Raw genomic sequence first — 19,657 nt, forward strand, 5'->3', positions numbered from 1 at the left:
TTCTTCTAACATTTGTTTTATTGAACAAGACTTAAAAATCAATAGTATACAATATAGGCTGCTGTAACTTGTCTACACCCCATAAATAAGCTACAATCTCTTAATACTACCGGTATGACATCTGTAGAGATGGTTGTGTATTTATAAGGTTTGCAGTTTGTACACCCTTATGAGATATTTTAGGGAGAATCTGAGTCCTTGCAACTATTTAGAATGGGAGCAGTTGAGGTAGGTCCTGGGGTCTTTACTTCCATATATCAGGTTCCTGCCTATTTGTGATCTCTGGAAGAGGTTACAGGTTTGCCTGAATCAGTAAAGGCCTCCATACTCACTAGATGAAAGAAAACCAAACTCGCCCACCCCAAAACATATCTGTGATTTTATTTTTTTTTGTAAGCAGGAAATTATTTAGTGTTATATGACAAGGGTCATAAATGTTTTAAAGATTTGAAAGTATGAAGTTTTAAATTGATATCTCTCTATTTGTCCCCAAAATTGGGCACCGTTTTTTTTTTTTTTCTGGCACTAAAACTAACTAATTGCCAATGAGAGCTGAGAGCGAGAAGTTAGAGGGGCTCTGATTAAAGGGAATCTGTCACCAAGTTTTTGCTACCTCATCTGAGAGTAGCATAATGTAGGAAGAGACCCTGATTCCTATGATGAATCACTTACTTTATTGGGACACAATCAGAGTTCTTAGATGTAACATGAAGCAGAGCTCAGAAAGCTAAGCCCACCCACACCAGGGTTTCGATGTACATTGTCTATAGACAGTAAGCTGCTAATAACTGCTGGGAGTGGAGTTGGACTAGGTCTCACATGGCCACCAAGGACAGGAAACCGTCTAAAATAAAAGGGCGGTACCTCTCCCTCGCTTCAGTTGGTTTCCTGTCCTTGATGGGAACCTGTCTGAAGAAAGGTGTCTTACTTACCTGGGCCCGTTCCTGTGTGGAAGAGCGGGCACCTGCCTGTGCACCGGGTTCTGGGTCCCAGAAGCGCCGTCCGCGGTTCCCTGGAGCCATGTCCGAGCGGGCGCAGGCGGTGAGGAGGGCTCCGGCTCCCCGCAGACCGCTGCGCTGTCCTCTCCCTACCGAAGGCTCCTGGCTGGTCGCACGCCGGGAGCAGCGTCTTCCGGGTATGACGCGCCTGACGTCACGGCTCGGTGCACGCTGGGAGAGGCGTGCCCGATGATGTCGGGGGCGGCACCCGGAACCAAGATGGGCGGCGCCCTGTAAGCACTTGCCGGCCGGATTTTTTCAGGAATCGGCCGGTGGGTGTCAGGATGGGGGAGGCCACATGGACGGGAGGAGGTCCGGATGTACCCTATTTAAGGTGGGGGGTTTCTCCTGACAAGCACTGCTTATGCTCAAGCTCGGGTGTAGCAGCTATGGCAGACCAGGACAGCCAGTAGCAGCAGCAGCTGACCCCTCCACCTCATCAGCGCCAGCGGAAGAAGCAGTCGGACACCTTGAACACGGACAGCCGCTCCAGCAACTGCAGTGGCAGCAGGAGGAGTAAGGTGTCGGATGCTTCAGGGCCCTCCAGAAGGGATTCGTCTTATGTCCCGCCACAGCCTACAAATCCGGTACCCTTTTGTGACTTCAGGGGTGAGTGATCTTCGTGAATATCACTTAATAGTAATGGAAAGTTATGTGCTTCATTCCTTAGGAACCTAAGAGTAGCGCCAAAAAGAAGCACAGGGCTTGCGCCTTATGCCAGGCCCCCCTTTCCATAGATTGGCAGAAGCAGCTTTGTGCAAGCTGTATTAACCAAACGATAGCGGAGAGCACCCCGGATTTCGCTTCTAATTTGAGGTCCGTAATCCGTTCAGAGGTGCAGGATTCCCTGAAAGGCTTACTAAAGGGGAAAAAGAGATCCCATAAAGATATCTCCTCCAGCTATGATTTATCCTCCCAGTCAGAGGATCTTTGCCTCAGTGCTTCGGCATCCTCCCCTTCATCAGACAGTGGTAGGCCCTGTTTCCCTATTGAGGATACTGACAAGTTGGTCAGAGCGGTCAGATCTATCATGGGGTTGAGGGAGGAGAAGGCAGCCAGGTCCCTGGAAGATATTATGTTCGCAGGCCTGGAGGAAAAAATGAGACGCTCCTTTCCAGTGAATCCCCAAATTCAGACCCTTATAGACCGGGAATGGAGGAAGCCGGAGAAATCAGGAGTATTGCCCTCATCCTCTAAAAGGAGGTACCCCTTCGAGGATAGTGCCTGAGTCCTGGGACAAAATTCCTAAAGTTGACGCGTCTGTTGCCCGATCATCCAAAAGATCGTCCCTACCCCTGAAAGATTCGGGCAGTCTAAAGGATGCTCTGGATAAGAAGGCAGATTCCTTCCTGCGTCACACCTGGAAAGCAGCAGCAGGGGGCCTGAAGCCAGCGGGAGCAGGCACTTGTGTCGCTAGGTCACTTATGGTGCGGCTTCAGCAATTAGGAGACCAGCTCAAGGATAAAAAGATGTCCAGAGATAAAATCCTCTCCAATCTGCCTTTGCTACAAGCAGCATCTGCTTTTTTGGCCGACTCCTCAGCGGATTCAGTTAAACTCGCTGCCAGGTCTGCAAATTTGTCTAATGCTGCCAGACGAGCCCTGTGGCTCAAGGGTTGCCCAGGAGACCTACAATCTAAGCATAAGCTTTGTTCTCTTCCTTGTGATGGTAAACTTTTGTTTGGCCAAAAACTGGACGAGCTTTTGGAGAAGGCTGGCGACAGAAAGAGGTTTCACGGGGGAAACAAAAAGGTCCTATTTTCGGAGGAAGAGATTTAACCGGGGTCGCCCTCCGGGAGAAAGGAAAAGATGGGAGCCCAGATCTAAAAAGGATTCTGGTGACATGTTTGGAGGACCATCCTCCAGTTCCAAGAAATCTCCCCAATGACGCGAGGCTAGAGGTCGGGGGAAGGCTTTCCCATTTTATCACAGCTTGGGAAGCCATCACTTCAAATCCCTGGGTGTTGGATATCATAAAGAACGGCCTAAAGATACGCTTCTGTCAGGTACCTCACCGAACCTTCATGATCACCTCCAGGAGGAAGTCCAGGGAGGAGCAGATGGCTCTAGAATCGGAGGTGTTAGACTTAGTCAACGACCAGGTCCTTCACGAAGTTCCAGTTTCACAATGGGGACGGGGATTTTATTCCCCCCTGTTTGTGATAAAAAAAAACAAATGGGTCCTTTAAGGACCATTATCAACCTCAAAAGTCTAAATCAGCTGATAATCAACCAGACTTTCAAGATGGAATCAGTGAACTCTGCAGTGAAACTCTTACACCACAATTGTTTCATGGCAGTCATCGACCTAAAAGATGCCTACTATCACGTCCCAATCCATCCAGACTACCAGAAGTACCTAAGGGTAGCCCTGTTCATCCAAGGGCAATTGAGACATTTCCAATTCACTGCCCTACCTTTTGGACTCTCGATAGCACCGAGAGTATTTACAAAGGTTATAGCGGAGGTGACAGCTTTTCTCCGAATCAAGAACGTGGTGATTGTTCCCTATCTGGACGACTTTCTGATAATAGGGAAATCGGAGGACCACTGTTCCTCTCAACTTTTAGAGGTCAGGACAGCTTTGCATCACCTGGGGTGGTTAATAAATATTCAAAAATCAAAGCTATCCCCCTCAAGGTCTCCCGTGATGTCCTTGAGAGAAGCAATGTCCCTACTAGGCTCCATGACTTCCTGTCTCCCGGCAGTCTAATGGGCCCAGAGTCATATGAGGCTTCTTCAGTGGGAGGTCCTGTCAGCTCAGAAATCCTTCAACGGACATTTAGGAAAAAGACTATCTCTTTCTTTGGAGACAGTAAACTCCCTCTCCTGGTGGACAAACAGGGAGAATCTGACCGCAGGCTTACAATGGTCCAAACCAGTCGACCACACAATTACAACAGATGCAAGTGGCTCCGGCTGGGGTCGTCATCTTGCAGAGCTCTCAGTTCAGGGGCTCTGGCTACGTCACGAAAAAGAAGCGTCATCAAACCTAAAAGAGCTTTTGGCAGTGGAGAAATCCCTGATAGGCTTCCTTCCCCACATACAGGGTCGCCATGTCCAGATCGGGTCCGACAATCGGACGACAGTGGCGTATATAAATCACCAGGGAGGAACAAGATCTCGCTCCCTTATGGTAGTGGCATACAGGATCCTGCATCTAGCAGAACAGCATCTCCCATCACTCAGTGCTCTTCATCCAGGGGGTAGAAAATTCAAGGGCAGATTTCCTCAGTCGCCACACTTTAAAACAAGGAGAGTGGGCTCTAAACCCGATAGTCTTCCAACAGATTATCCAGCTATGGGGGTCACCGGACATAGATTTGTTCACCACCAGGGCGAACAGGAAGGTGGAGAGATTCTGTTCATTAAATCCAACAGAGAATCCCTATGCTGTAGACGCTCTCCAGATACCCTGGAAGTTCGGGAAGGCCTACGCGTTTCCACCGATAGTGATGGTCCCGGCAGTTGTGAGGAAAATTCGGGAGGAGGGGGCGAGGATAACTCTAATAGCCCCCTTTTGGCCCAAAAGACCCTGGTTCTCCCTGCTTCGCCTAATGTCGGTCTCGGATCTCTGGGTCCTGCCGGACCTTCTCATCCAGGGGCCAATATTCCATGCACAAGCCAAAGGTTTCCATCTGGCGGCTTGGAATTTGAGAGGTTGTTACTGAGCAATAGGGGTTTTTCACCAGGCCTAGTTTCTACCCTGCTGGGTAGTAGAAAGCCCATAACAACTAAAATTTATTCCAGAGTCTGGGGAATAATTGTAACCTGGCAGGGATCAGATGGGTCTCTAGATTCATTAAATCCTGTTCCAGAGCTAAGCCAGTTCGGGCTCTCAGAGTTCCTCCCTGGGACCTGAATTTGGTTTTAAATGCACTCTCTGGCGACCCATTTGAACCCCTGAAGGTTATCTCTCCAAAGATCCTTACCCTCAAAACCATCCTCTTAGTGGCCCTAACGTCGGCCCGTAGGGTGTGTGACCTGCAGGCCCTTTCTGTTGATCCCCTATACACCCAAATTCATGAGGACCGGGTCGTCCTGCGTACAGATCCGGCGTACCTTCCAAAAGTAGTATCCAGATTCCACTGTAATCAGGAGATTGTACTTCCCTCGTTCTGCAGTAACCCTAAAAACCCCGAGGAGGTTAGGTTCCACAATCTAGATGTTAGAAGGGCATTACTATAGTATATAGACATGACTAGTCAGTGGAGGAAGGACAAGTCCTTGTTTCTGGCCTTTCAGGGGAGTAGGAAAGGTCACGGGGTATCAAAGGGAACTATTGCTAGGTGGCTTCGAGAAGCCATTTGTCTAGCTTATACATCTACAGGTGTTCCGGCACCGGACGGTATTAAAGCTCATTCCACCAGAGCTGTCACAACCTCCTGGGCAGAGAGCAGACGTCTCGATTGACCAGATATGTAAAGCTGCTACTTGGTCTGCACCATCCACCTTCTACAAGCACTATCGGTTGGATCTATCCTCCTCTGACCTTACCTTTTGGGAGAAGGGTACTTCAGGCGGTGGTCCCTCCCTAGGGTGCTCATATTCTCCAAAATTCTCTCAAGGTGTGCTGTCATGGGTGAGGGGAAAACACCAAGGTTACTCACTGGACCTTTTCTGGAGGTCCTCTCAATGCTCTGTAATCCAACTGAAGCGAGGGATAGGCACCGCCCTTTTATTTCAGACGGTTTCCTGTCCTTGGTGGGGCGGATCCCTCTCTCAAGGTGTGCTGTCATGGGTTCAGGAAAAACCGGCTACCGGTAAGTAACCTTGGTGTTTCATAGGAATTTGGGAAAGTTATGAAATGTCCTATAAATGACTGTTCTATTCCTGATCTAAGTCTACATTCACACACAGCGTTTTTGCTGCGTTTTTTGAGGATACGTTTTTCAGCTGCAAAAGCAGATCAGCTTTTTAAAAAACCGCATCACCTGAAAGGTTTTTGAGCTCATAGATGTTTTCAATAGCAAAAGCAGATTAGAAAAACGCCGCACAAACTGACATGCTCATTCTTTGTGAGGATCCGTTTTTGAGCCCAAAAACGGATCCTCACAAAACGATGTGTCTGAATGTCATATCTTGAAACCCATTGACTTTGCTGGGATGCCCAGAGTCACTGCATTTTACTGCAAAAAAACGGATCCGCAAAAACGCTGTGTGTGAATCATGGCCGTGGCAGGGAGGGCAGCTGCCCCCCCCTAGAAGCAGGGGCACGCACCTATCAAAACTCACTTGTATGCTGCAGTGCTCCCTTCCTGCACTGGCTCCAGACTGCAGGGGGCAATCTCCCCTCCTCTGTCCTGTCTTCTGCTGTCTTCACCAGAGAGAGGAGGGGGAGGGGTGCCTGCCCTGCACAGGATCAGATTCCTGGGCCCCAAGCTGGAGAAAGTGAAAGTACTACTGCTCATCTCTGTCACAGGAAGGTAACTAATGCTAATATTGTAGGTGATTATTATATGCTCTCTGTACAATGTGTGAACTATGTGAGTTATGTGCAATGTACTATTTGCTGTCTGTAGCGGTCATCTGTCTATCACACTCTGTCTATCCCTCCATGTATTCATCTATCTATCCCTCCAGCTATCCATCCATATGGCTATCTATCCATCCCTCCATCTATCTATGTATGACTTTATCTATCTATCTATCCAAATTTTCATCTATCCCTCCAGCTATCCCTCCAGTTATCCATCCATATGGCTATATATCATCTATCTATCCATATATTTATCCATCCATCCATCCCTGTATTTATTTATCTCTCAATCTATCCATCCCTCTATTTACCTATCCATCCCTCTATTAATGTATCTATTCCTCTATCCATCCCTCCATCCATCCCTCCATCCATCCCTCCATCCATCCATCCCTCCCTCCATCCCTCCCTCCATCCCTCCATCCATCCATCCCTCCCTCCATCCATCCATCCATCCCTCCATCCATCCCTCTCTATCCATCCATCCCTCTCTATCCATCCATCCATCCCTCTCTATCCATCCATCCATCCCTCTCTATCCATCCATCCATCCCTCTCTATCCATCCATCCCTCTCTATCCATCCATCCCTCTCTATCCATCCATCCCTCTCTATCCATCCATCCATCCCTCTCTATCCATCCATCCCTCTCTATCCATCCATCCCTTTCTATCCATCCCTTTCTATCCATCCCTCTCTATCCATCCATCCCTCTCTATCCCTCCATCCCTCTCTATCCCTCCATCCCTCTCTATCCATCCATCCCTCTCTATCCATCCATCCCTCTCTCCATCCATCCATCCCTCTCTCCATCCATCCCTCTCTCCATCCATCCATCCCTCTCTCCATCTATCCATCCCTCTCTCCATCCATCCATCCCTCTCTCCATCCATCCATCCCTCTCTCCATCCATCCATCCCTCTCTCCATCCATCCATCCATCCCTCTCTCCATCCATCCATCCATCCCTCTCTCCATCCATCCATCCATCCCTCTCTCCATCCATCCATCCATCCCTCTCTCCATCCATCCATCCCTCTCTCCATCCATCCATCCCTCTCTCCATCCATCCATCCCTCTCTCCATCCATCCATCCATCCCTCTCTCCATCCATCCATCCCTCTCTCCATCCATCCATCCCTCTCTCCATCCATCCATCCCTCTCTCCATCCATCCATCCCTCTCTCCATCCATCCCTCTCTCCATCCATCCCTCTCTCCATCCATCCCTCTCTCCATCCATCCCTCTCTCCATCCATCCCTCTCTCCATCCATCCCTCTCTCCATCCATCCCTCTCTCCATCCATCCCTCTCTCCATCCATCCCTCTCTCCATCCATCCCTCTCTCCATCCATCCCTCTCTCCATCCATCCCTCTCTCCATCCCTCTCTCCATCCCTCTCTCCATCCCTCTCTCCATCCCTCTCTCCATCCCTCTCTCCATCCCTCTCTCCATCCCTCTCTCCATCCCTCTCTCCATCCCTCTCTCCATCCCTCTCTCCATCCATCCATCCCTCTCTCCATCCATCCCTCTCTCTCCATCCATCCATCCCTCTCCATCCATCCATCCCTCTCTCCATCCATCCATCCCTCTCTCCATCCATCCATCCATCCCTCTCTCCATCCATCCATCCATCCCTCTCTCCATCCATCCATCCATCCCTCTCTCCATCCATCCATCCATCCCTCTCTCCATCCATCCATCCATCCCTCTCTCCATCCATCCATCCATCCCTCTCTCCATCCATCCATCCCTCTCTCTCCATCCATCCATCCATCCCTCTCTCCATCCATCCATCCATCCATCCCTCTCTCCATCCATCCCTCTCTCCATCCATCCCTCTCTCCATCCCTCTCTCCATCCCTCTCTCCATCCCTCTCTCCATCCCTCTCTCCATCCATCCCTCCATCCATCCATCCCTCCATCCATCCCTCCATCCATCCCTCCATCCCTCCATCCATCCCTCCATCCATCCCTCCATCCATCCATCCCTCCCTCCCTCTCTCCATATCGGTCTATCCATATCTTATCTGTACCAAAAAGAATGAAAGCCGGGTAGCACACAGACTAACACTCCTTTATTATAGCACCAGTCAGGTACACCTCATAGCTGCCCAAAAGGACGCCCAGGACAGACATTGCTCGTCTTCAGTAACACATCAACATTAGGGTTGAGTGAGTATGTTCTGTCCGAGTATGCTCGGGCCGAGCTCCGAGTAGTTACAGCTGCTTGGTGATATGGTTGAATCGCTCCCGTGTGCATGATTTGCAACTGTTTGACAACCTTATTACATGTGAGGAATGTGTAAGAAATAGACATTCCTCCCATGTAATAAAACTGTCAAACAGTTGCAAATCATGCACACGGGAGCGATTCAACCATATCACCGAGCAGCTGTAAATACTCTGAGCTCGGCCCGAGCATACTCAGCGAAAGGGTTAATAGAACATACTCGCTCAACACTACTCAACATCAATTGATTGATGTAATCGATATTACATAGTGTATTACATATTTACAATTTATTACAGTTTTTTGTGTTCTAAAGTTGTATTCCAATAAATATATATTATGTTCTAAATATCTTGATTATTGTATCATAAAAATGATTAAATGTCTGATGTTCACATTGCTTAAATATAAGCAATATATGTGGGAGTCGGTGTAAGGGAAATTGAGGAGTCTGAGTCGCAGGTTTGGCTTACCGACTCCACAGCCCTGGTTATATTTCGATTTGTCACAAATAGTACACCTTAAACCATTTTTTTTGCCATTGCAATGTAGTATGTCATATGGGATCCACTATTGACTTGAAGTAAATGGTTTTGCACTCATTTTTTAAAGGGTTTTTTCCAGAAGTATTTTTTCTCTTATGGGCCTGCCTGTTGTGCCCAGTGCCAGGCTGTGCTGGATGCTGCTTGCGATTCTGCTTTTTCTAATGGCGTCACGTCGACAGAGCAGCTGCTGCTTTTTCACTCTGTCTAACTGCGGGGTATCGTCTGTCAATTAGTATGACGTTGGCCGTGCCACCACCTCGTCAGAGCAGCCCGGAAGAGGCAGAGCTGCTCTGTTGTGCAGCAGGAGCGGTCTGTGATTGCTCTGAGCTGGCGCCCGGACAGAACATGAAGGTAGTTAGCCCAGGTAATCTCTTTCAGCCCAACTTGGATAAATTGGATAAAATAGTATTTCTTTCAAACCAACAGTGGACCGTAAACAAAGGTATAGCCACGGCGTGAACAAGCAATATGCATGGCTGGCAGATAGGCTGGAAATATCCATTCTGAAGAAACGTTGTGAATGAATAGCAAGTTTCTTTTAATTCTCTTATTTTTTTAATTTTTGTTCTCCACTCCAAGATCAGCATCCTAATGTGCCATGCCAGTGATTTCTTCCCCCAGATAACTATATGCATTCTAAGCCTTATTTTCTGTCACAAGCACTCATTGGCAGGTTGCAAAATGTTGGGCACGGATTTTGTTACAGTTCTTTATAATTTCCTTGCAACACATATATTAAACCTCTGTTCCTTTCTGCTTTCTTAGATCTGAAGAATCCTTTAAACAGTATTTCAGTGAAATGCCTTGGGTGGCGGTTCCGTATAGTGATGAGGCAAGAAGGTCACGACTGAACAGATTATATGGAATACAAGGTGAGCACATTGGTTATATTCTACCTAAGGAAGTTTACAAACACGACCCATTGCTGATCACTTTCAACCTTTTTCAAGTATAAAGCATATCCTATTGAGGGGGAATATCCCTGCTGGAACAAACTCTTTGAAACAAGTACAGTTATATGAAAAAGTTTGGGCACCCCTATTAATCTTAAACTTAATGTTTTATAAAAATTGGTGTTTTTGCAACAGCTATTTCAGTTTGATATATGTAATAACTGTTGGACACAGTAATGTTTCTGCCTTGAAATGAGGTTTATTGTACTAACAGAAAATGTGCAATCTGCATTCAAACAAAATTTGACAGGTGCATAAGTATGGGCACCGCACCAGAAAAGTGACATTAATATTTAGTAGATCCTCCTTTTGCAAAAATAACAGTCTCTAGTCGCTTCCTGTAGCTTTTAATGAGTTCCTGGATCCTGGATGAAGGTATTTTTGACCATTCCTCTTTACAAAACCATTCCAGTTCAGTTAAGTTTGATGGTCGCCGAGCATGGACAGCCCTCTTCAAATGATCCCACAGATGTTCAATGATATTCAGGTCTGGGGACTGGGATGGCCATTCCAGAACATTGTAATTGTTCCTCTGCATGAATGCCTGAGTAGATTTGGAGCGGTGTTTTGGATCATTGTCTTGCTGAAAAATCCATCCCCTGCGTAACTTCAACTTTGTCACTGATTCTTGAACATTATTGTCAAGAATCTGCTGATACTGAGTGGAATCCATGCGTCCCTCAACTTTAACAAGATTCCCGGTGCCGGCATTGGCCACACAGCCCCAAAGCATGATGGAACCTCCACCAAATTTTACTGTGGGTAGCAAGTGTTTTTCTTGGAATGCTGTGTTTTTCTGCCGCCATGCATAACGCTTTATTGTATGACCAAACAACTCAATCTTGGTTTCATCAGTCCACAGGACCTTCTTCCAAAAAGAAATTGGCTTCTCCAAATGTGCTTTTGCATACCTCAGCCTTGTTTGTGGCGTGCTTGCAGAAACTGCTTGTTTCGCCTCACTCTCCCATACAGCTTCTCATTGTGCAAAGTGCGTTGTATAGTTGACCGATGCACAGCGACACCATCTGCAGCAAGCTGATGCTGCAGCTCTCTGGAGGTGGTCTGAGGATTGTCCTTGACTGATCTCACCATTCTTCTTCTCTGCCTTTCTGATGTTTTTCTTGGCCTGCCACTTCTGGCCTTAACAAGAACTGTCCCTGTGTTCTTCCATTTCCTTACTATGTTCCTCACAGTGGAAACTGACAGGTTAAATTTCTGAGACAGCTTTTTGTATCCTTCCCCTGAACAACTATGTTGAATAATCTTTGTTTTCATATCATTTGACAGTTGTTTTGAGGAGCCCATGGTGCCACTCTTCAGAGGAGATTCAAACAGGAGAACAACTTGCAAGTGGCCACTTTAAGTAGCTTTTCTCATGATTGCATACACCTGGCTATGAAGTTCAAAGCTCAGAGGTTACAAAACAAAAAAAAGTGCTTTAGTAAGTCAGTAAAAAGTAGGTAGGAGTATTTAAAACAAGAAAATGATAAGGGTGCCCATACTTATGCACCTGTCAAATTTTGTTTGAATGCAGATTGCACATTTTCTGTTAGTACAATAAACCTCATTTCAAGGCAGAAACATTACTGTGTCCAACAGTTATTACATATATCAAACTGAAATAGCGGTTGCAAAAACACCAATTTTTATAAAACATTAAGCTTAAGATTAATAGGGGTGCCCAAACTTTTTCATATAACTGTATTTAGGCGTTAGAATATAATTTAGTGATAAAAACTGCAATGACATAAAAGAATACATAATTTGTACAAACTCAAACAACCTCTTGAATTGCCTACCTATAGAAATGAGTTATTCCTCCATTGAATGCATTACTGTGCAGTCACTTGTGGACCTAACCATATTATGGCTGTTTTTTTTTTTTTGTTTGTTTGTTTTTTTATTGAGCCTTAATATGACTGATGTATAGATTCCTAAAACCTTCTTCTGTACCTCCATATGCTTCCACATAGAAACATAGGCTGGTACTGTGTTTTCCAATGAGTGTGCCTAATGCCACACATCGGTGGGCTTTCATTCATGTGCATATATATTCACCCCTTGGAGCCCCTACAAATTTCTGGTGCAAGCAATTACCTTCATAAGTCCCATGCTTAGTGAAAGGAAGACCACCTGTGTGCAATCGTAAGTGTCAGATGGTCTGTCAGTATATAAATACCCTTTCTGAAAGGATGTAACACCATTAAGCAAGAGGCACCACTAATCAAACACCATGAAGACCAAGAAGATCGCCAAAGAAGTCAGGGACAAGGTTGTTGAGAAGTACAAGTCAGGGTTGGGTTATATAAGATAAAAAAAAAAAATTCCAATCTCTGATGATCCCCGGAGCATCATCAAATCCATTATCATCAAATGGAAAGAACATGGTATCACAACAAACCTGCTAAGAGAGGGTCACCCACCAAAACTCTCAGCCTGGGCAAGGAGGGCATAAATCAGAGAGGCAGCACAGAGACCAAAGGTAACCCTGAAGGAGCTGCAGAGTTCCCAAGCAGAGACTGGAGTATCTGTTCATAAGACCACAATAAGCCGTAAACTCCATAGAGGTGGCCTTTATGGAAGAGTGGGCAGAAAAAGCCTTTACTTACACCCAAAAATTGTAAGGCTCGTTTTGAGTTTGCCAAAAGACATGTGGGAGACTCCCCAAATGTATGGAGAAAGGTGCTGTGGTCAAATGAAACCAAAATGTAACTTTTTGGCCACCAAGGTAAACGCTATGTCTGTTGCCAAATAAAAAACACAGCTCATCACCCCAAGAACATAATCCGTGAAACGTGGTGGCAGCATCATGTTGTGGGGGATGTTTTTCAGCAGCAGGGGCAGGGAAAATTGTCAGAGTCTAGGGGAAGATGAATGGTGCGTAATACAGGGATATTCTTGAGCAAAACCTGTTTGTTAGTGATTTGAGACTGGGGCGGAGGTTCACCTTCCAACAAGACAATGACCCAAAGCATACTGCTAAAGCAACACTCGAGTGGTTTAAGGGGAAACGTGTAAATGTTTTGGAGTGGCGTAGTCAAAGCCCAGACCTTAATCCAATTGAGAATCTGTGGTCAGGCTTGAAGATTGCTGTTCTCCAGAGGAAACCATCTAACTTCAAGGATCTGGAGCAGTTTTGCTTTGAGGAATGGGCAAAAATCCCAGTGGCAAGATGAGGAAAGCTCATAGAGACTTGTCCAAATAAATCTGCAGCTGTAATTTCTGCAAAATGAGGCTCTACAAAGTACAGCATTAAGGGGTGGTAAATAGTTATGCACATTAAAGTTTTCAGTTATTTTGTCTGATTTTTGTTTCACAATAAAAAGAAAGCCAATTGTTTAGTTGTAGGCATGTTCAATGGGGGTGAATACTTTTGCAAACCACTGTATTTTCATTCTTTTGGTGACGGCGGCAAAAAAAAAAAAAATGCTTTTCAATTTACTTATTTAAAAATCCTCTCTGTTCTCAAGAACACTGGTCAGCCTCTGTGCTCAACCTATGCTACAAAAACAAAGCTGCCTCTGCTTGCAGCATGTTAGAGCCCACAGTTAACACTATTAGCCCCTTCACAACATATGACCTATAGTTACGTCATATGTCACATCCCTGACTTTAACACAGACTCACATCAGCCCGCATCTTTCGCCGTACATGATGACGTAGTGAACAAGACCCAGGAAGGGTCGAAACAACATTTACTATCATTGTCACATTTCTCCCTGCACCTTAATGTCGATTTCCTTATCCACTACACGTTTGCATATGGAATAAAATAAGTGTTTGCATTCTTCAACATAGTGTGTTGGTGAATTTCTCCATTTATGTACCCTGCATATAATCTGATTTCAATATATATGTCAAGAAAACACATTCCCAGAATGACGTACACGATTTATATAGATCCATGTGAAGATGGGAATTTTTTTCCTAAAAATCTGATGCCTGTCTTTGGAGGGAAGTTGTAGTGGGTTGTTTTTGAGCAGCGGATCTTGCAGAAACGCTCGCTGACTGTTCTGTGCTCTCAGCTGGCTGTATGCTTTTGTTTGCAATGTGGTTAAGTACAATATTTTATGTTTGTAAGGTTTATTTTATGGGGATTAGAGATGGTTCCTAGAATCACAGATTAGATGTAGTAGCTTTACATGAGATCACACAGCAGCACAAGTCTCCGAGATCTGCCCTCCATGCCGTCTGCTCTGAATCAAAGCTGTGTTAACAAATTTTCATTTGTATATGTGGATTTCCCATGTGTTTATGTTCAGACCAAGCTTTTGTGGCATTCCAACACACTATGTAAACCTTTTTCTTTGCAGAGTTGTAACTAAACACTGCACCCAGATATCTCCAGTCATGTATGGTTTATCCAGAGCAAGCATCTTGTACACGGTTTATATACTTTCTGAATTCAGTGCAGTTTGGCTGTCCTTACCACGCGCTGGCCCTTTATTATCTATTTTTTCTCTAGGAGCCATATTTAGGATCTAATCATTGTGTTCCTGTGAGAGGGTGGAAGCAGTGATCTTGACTGTATTGTAATATTAATCAAACTAGAAAAAGTTAATAGTGGCCTTTAACCAGTCAATTCCAAATCTACTTATGTAGTAATCCCTGTCCCCATTGGGGCTTACAATCTACATTCCCTGTCAGGATGTCTTTCGAGAGTCAGAGAAACTGGAGTACTGAGAGAAAACTCACGCAAAAATGGGGAGAACATACAAACTCCTTGCAGATGTTGTCCTTGGTGGGATTTGAACCCAGGACCCCAGCGCTGCAGTGCTAACCACTGAGCCAGCTCAAACATATATAGAGTGTTATACATGTTACACTAAATATATAAAGCATAATTTGTGATCCAATTCTCCATTTTGTTGGTATTACAGTGTGATTATTTTTGCAGGCATTCCAAATCTCATTATATTGGATCCTAAAGGAGAGGTCATTACACGACAAGGGCGAGTGGAAGTTCTTCATGATATTGACTGCAAAGAATTCCCATGGCACCCCAAGCCTGTTGTGGAACTGACCGAATTAAATGCTGTTCAGCTGAACGAGGGTCCCTGCCTTGTTCTTTTTGTAGGTATGGAAATCAAATGGCGGGCAAATCACAGGATTAAATTGCAATACGTAATACGCAGTACAGAAAGGAATCTGAGTCCACCAAAAATGTCTGAATCGGAGGCAACTGAATCTCATTTGTGTGCGAGCAATGACGAAGCCCTGCAGAGTTCAGCTATGGGAGCATGAGGATCAGCAGCTGTGACTGCAATGTAAAATGTGCGGCATAAACTACAGTAATTGGTGATCAGCAAAACAATGACTGAATTTCCAGTTATGGAAAAGAGGCTAAAATGTGATTTTTGTAACAAAAAAAAAGATGATTTATGGTAGGCAAGTGTGAGAATTTACAACATATATTTTACAATTACGTAGGCAAAAATGCAAGTAGTACAGAAAATAAAGTATACATTGTTAGAATTTGTTTTTGTAGTTTCATGCAGATTAAAGGAAATCTGTCACCAGGTTTGTGACATATAATCTGAGAGCAGCTAATGTAGGAGCAGAGACTTTGATTCCTGTGATGTGTTACTTAGTGGGCTGCTCGATGTCATTAAAAGGTATCAACCACTGAGGACTCTCAAATCTAAATATTATTCTGTCATTTTGATAAAATCACTGTTTTATCTGCTGCAGATCTAGCAGTTCTCTAACTGTAGAGCTGCTTATAGCCCCACTCACACCACTGTTTGGCGGCTTTCTGCCCACGTGCAGTGACCGCAGAAAGCTGCCAATCAGTGGTGGGGACGGGGTAAAGCAGAGCTTATGAATATTGAGGACTACCTAGCAGCAGGTTTACTAGTCTTGCAATGATAATCTTCTGCTGATAAGTGATTATACTAAGTAGCCCAGAAAGTGACATATCGCTGGAATAAGGGTCTCTGTGAATACACTATGCTGCTCTCCGAATAGGTGGCAAAAACCTCCTTAAGCAAACTTGAGATTTTTCTTTTCAAAATATTCATGATATAGTCATATAATATAATCTAGCAAATAATAGGAGCAGAATTACTTGTCTCCTGACCATGACTACTTAGGCTTTTGGAAGACGAGTTGCTTAGTCAGAGGTAATATTTATATCACACTCTGAATACAGCGTGACCTTAGATGTGACATTTGAGGTAGCACAGTGCTATGAATATCTGATTACATGTTACTTGCAAATTAAAAAAATGCCTGATGTATAGGTTAACTTATGCCACTTTATAGGTATGAAAGGTATAGAGTGACATACATCTCTCATTGACTCCAATTGTAACAAAAAAAAAAAAACATTTGTGGTATACGTTCTTTATAAAAAACATTTGTGGTATACGTTCTTTATAAAAAACATTTGTGGTATACGTTCTTTATAAAAAACATTTGTGGTATACGTTCTTTATGGAATATCTGTGCATTGACTATGAAAGGTAAAGGATCCAGCTTCCAGAAAGTATAAAAACATCAAGTTTTATTTAATCTGTTTAAAAAGTGACAAAGTATACATACTTTGCAAAAGGTTGAAGTGAATACGCTCCATAAAAGCCAACGCGTTTCAAACGCTGCATCATTCTTCGTCCTGACCAAGGTTGAAAAGAGGCTTTCTTGGCCTTTGACGCGTACACCAGGAGCCTTCTCAGACAAATGTAGAGCTCAAATGTAACAATAATTATAGTAATGACAGTGTATGAAATATTTTTACATTTGCAAAATATTTTTCACATAATTACCAATTTGTCATCTGCCCCTCTCACTATCAATTGGAGCAGAGCCTGAAAATTCCCTTACAAGGAAGGGGGCCCATTATTTCATTGAGTTTGCTTTTTTTTCCAGCTAGGAATAGCACATCTGCCATAGACACTGTCTGGTTTTGCAGCCTGGCCACATTGAGTTGATTTGGGATAATCTACAATACTGTGCATAACCCATGAATAGATGTGGGGACGCTTTTTTTTTTTTTTTTTCAAATTCTACTCCAAAATCTAAATTAAAAAAGAAAAAAACTTAAAATATTTTTTGAACATGCTTCCTATTGATTTAAGTGGAAAAATGCTCTGAGGGTATGTGCACACAAAAAAACCCAACCCATCAAAGCAGAAAACTGCCGTAAAAAGTTTTGGAAAGCTGCTAAATTTTTGCACAATGCAAGGTGGGGCAAACCTTTTATGACATGGCACTTTCATGCCATTTTCGCCCTGCTGCGACAAAGTGGTCTTATCTGGAATGTGGAGACAAGCGGTAGCACTTCTTAATGAATCATGCGTCTCACTCTCCACCCTGCCCCTTCATCAAGACGGCATGTAAAATGCCACTCTTGATGAATCGGGGCCCAAGTCTTATTTTAGGTAAGCGAACCCTGCAAGTTTTTAAAGAAATCTCATCAGGAGAACCAAGCTTTTTTTTCCCAGAAATGTTTTTTTTTGTTCTTTTTCGCCTTTTTTTGTGCTTTTTGTTTGGAGGGTTTTTTTTAGAATTTTTCCAGTGTTTTTGGGGCGTAATTTTTTACTTGTGATTTCCGTTTTTTTTTTTGTTTGTTTTTTAATTCCATTGAATAATGACAAAACCATTAGTGTTTTTTCAAGCAAAAACGCTGCTATAAACTCTCCAAAAAGACGCACGGCATGTTTCAGATGACTTTTGAGCCCTCTCATTATGACAGAAGTTAAAGTATAGATAGAGCACCTACAAAACAGAGAAAACCTGAAAAATGGTCAGCTCACTTTTAACTGCATGGAGTCTTTGGAAACCTGAAGTGGTTAAAAGATGCTCAAAAAGCTGAACATGTGAACTTTATATTGGGAAAACCTGGTGACAGGTTCCCTCTAAGGAAGCAGTTGGGTCACAACCTCAGATAGGCAGCTTCTTCTATATATATATGGGTGTTGCTTTCAAGAAAATTCCGTATAAAGTCCCCACGTCCTTAATACTAAAATCCCTTTTACTGAACATGGTAATATTATAAATATACTGATTCTATAGCAGCAGCTCTTCATAATAAGTAATCTTGTCCTAGAAATTGCTGACATGGAGATTTTCAGCTGCTTGAACTTCTTCTGTGAACTCTGATGCAGCAGACATGGGAATAGTTCCTTCATGATGAACATGTGTGAACTGGAACACAAAGGCGTTACGTGGAGGGGGATAGAAGGACTAGTTGACAACTGTATCTTGAAAGTTCTTTTGACGTTCCACAGAATCCTGTATCTGTCCCTGAGCTCTTCTCACAGACAAAATCCCGTGTGACACTAATCTGGTTGTGGAAACGGTCACACAGAATTAAACCTGTTAAGATCCCGCAGTTGTAGAGACCGTGGCTATGTGCTTTGTACAGACAGTTTCCTTTTTTTCCTATCGGAATGGTGTTGGTTTCTATCGTTACAAAGTGTTTTCCATACTAAACAGGGCAAGGGGGACTCACATTTTCTTTCCTTTGCCTTCCATGAATTAATAACTGACCATACAATGGGTGTTTTGCCTGGGAAGGGAAACTATTCCCTTGTTTCCTGTTTCCCTGCTGAGTGCAAGATCCGACACTATAAAGTATTGTTTATGTAGAACTTCTGTCTGACGTGTGTGGTTGTTATTCCATGAAAATGTTTAGAAATTAGCTTCTTTATTATACATTTATGTACATTTTCACTCTTTTTGCTAAACAGGAGCTTGAAATGTAACAATTTTTCCTGTAAAAAAAAAAAAAAATGTATGCTGTTTTTTTTTGCCCAATGACATTTCACATTGCAGATTATATCATTAAATTCATAACATGAATGGGAGAGCAATATAAAATAAAATTGTACCTGCAGTTATGCAGGATTAAAGAGCTATGTGCGCATAGTTCATGCTAACATTACTTACTATTTGTAATCAAAATTGTATTTTGATCTTTGAAAATGTCATTAGAGTCCAACAATGCACTGCTGAGAACAATGATCTTTTGGGCAATCCAAAAGAACATTTCACTTTAAAGGGGTTGTCCACTACTAGGACAACCCCTTATTGATCTAAATGTTTGGCCCTGATAAAATAAAAAAGCCTTATACTCTCCTCCCTTGCCAGCGCCGTTCCAGCGGTGTCCACACTCGCGGTCCCGGGGCTCCCGTGTGGTTGTTGTGACACATGAGCCTGCTTCCCAATCAGAGCTGGCGTCACTATCCCCGCCTTCATATGAATTTAACATGAAGAGGAAGTCCGGGCTGCAGCTGCTCTCTTCCTTTTCATGTTCAATTTGTCTGAAGGCTGAGACAGTGACGTCAACTCTAACTGGGCACTGGGCTTGTGTGTCACAACAAACGCATGGGAGCCCTGGGACCTTGAGTGCCAACACCGCTGAAATGGCGCAGAGTATAGATTTTCTTATTTTATGGGGGCCAAGCGTGAGGTTGTCCAAGTAGTGAACAACTTATTTGAAGGAGCACTCC

At 44.0% G+C, this 19,657-nt stretch overlaps 1 protein-coding gene across 2 annotated transcripts in view; it reads left to right on the forward strand.

Moving 5' to 3' along the window:
- NXN (nucleoredoxin) overlaps nucleotides 1-19,657 on the forward strand; it is a 212,174-nt gene that overhangs the window by 169,064 nt on the left and 23,453 nt on the right. For both annotated transcript variants that reach the window (XM_073664932.1, XM_073664927.1), the window contains exons 5-6: nucleotides 10,018-10,124; nucleotides 15,103-15,282. In XM_073664932.1, coding sequence (XP_073521033.1) covers nucleotides 10,018-10,124; nucleotides 15,103-15,282 — 287 coding nt within the window. The remainder of the gene's footprint in view (nucleotides 1-10,017; nucleotides 10,125-15,102; nucleotides 15,283-19,657) is intronic.

The sequence above is a fragment of the Phyllobates terribilis genome, unplaced genomic scaffold (genome assembly GCF_046119375.1).
Source record: "Phyllobates terribilis strain yellow unplaced genomic scaffold, ASM4611937v1 Scaffold_2__4_contigs__length_985480577, whole genome shotgun sequence".
Lineage (NCBI taxonomy): Eukaryota > Metazoa > Chordata > Amphibia > Anura > Dendrobatidae > Phyllobates > Phyllobates terribilis.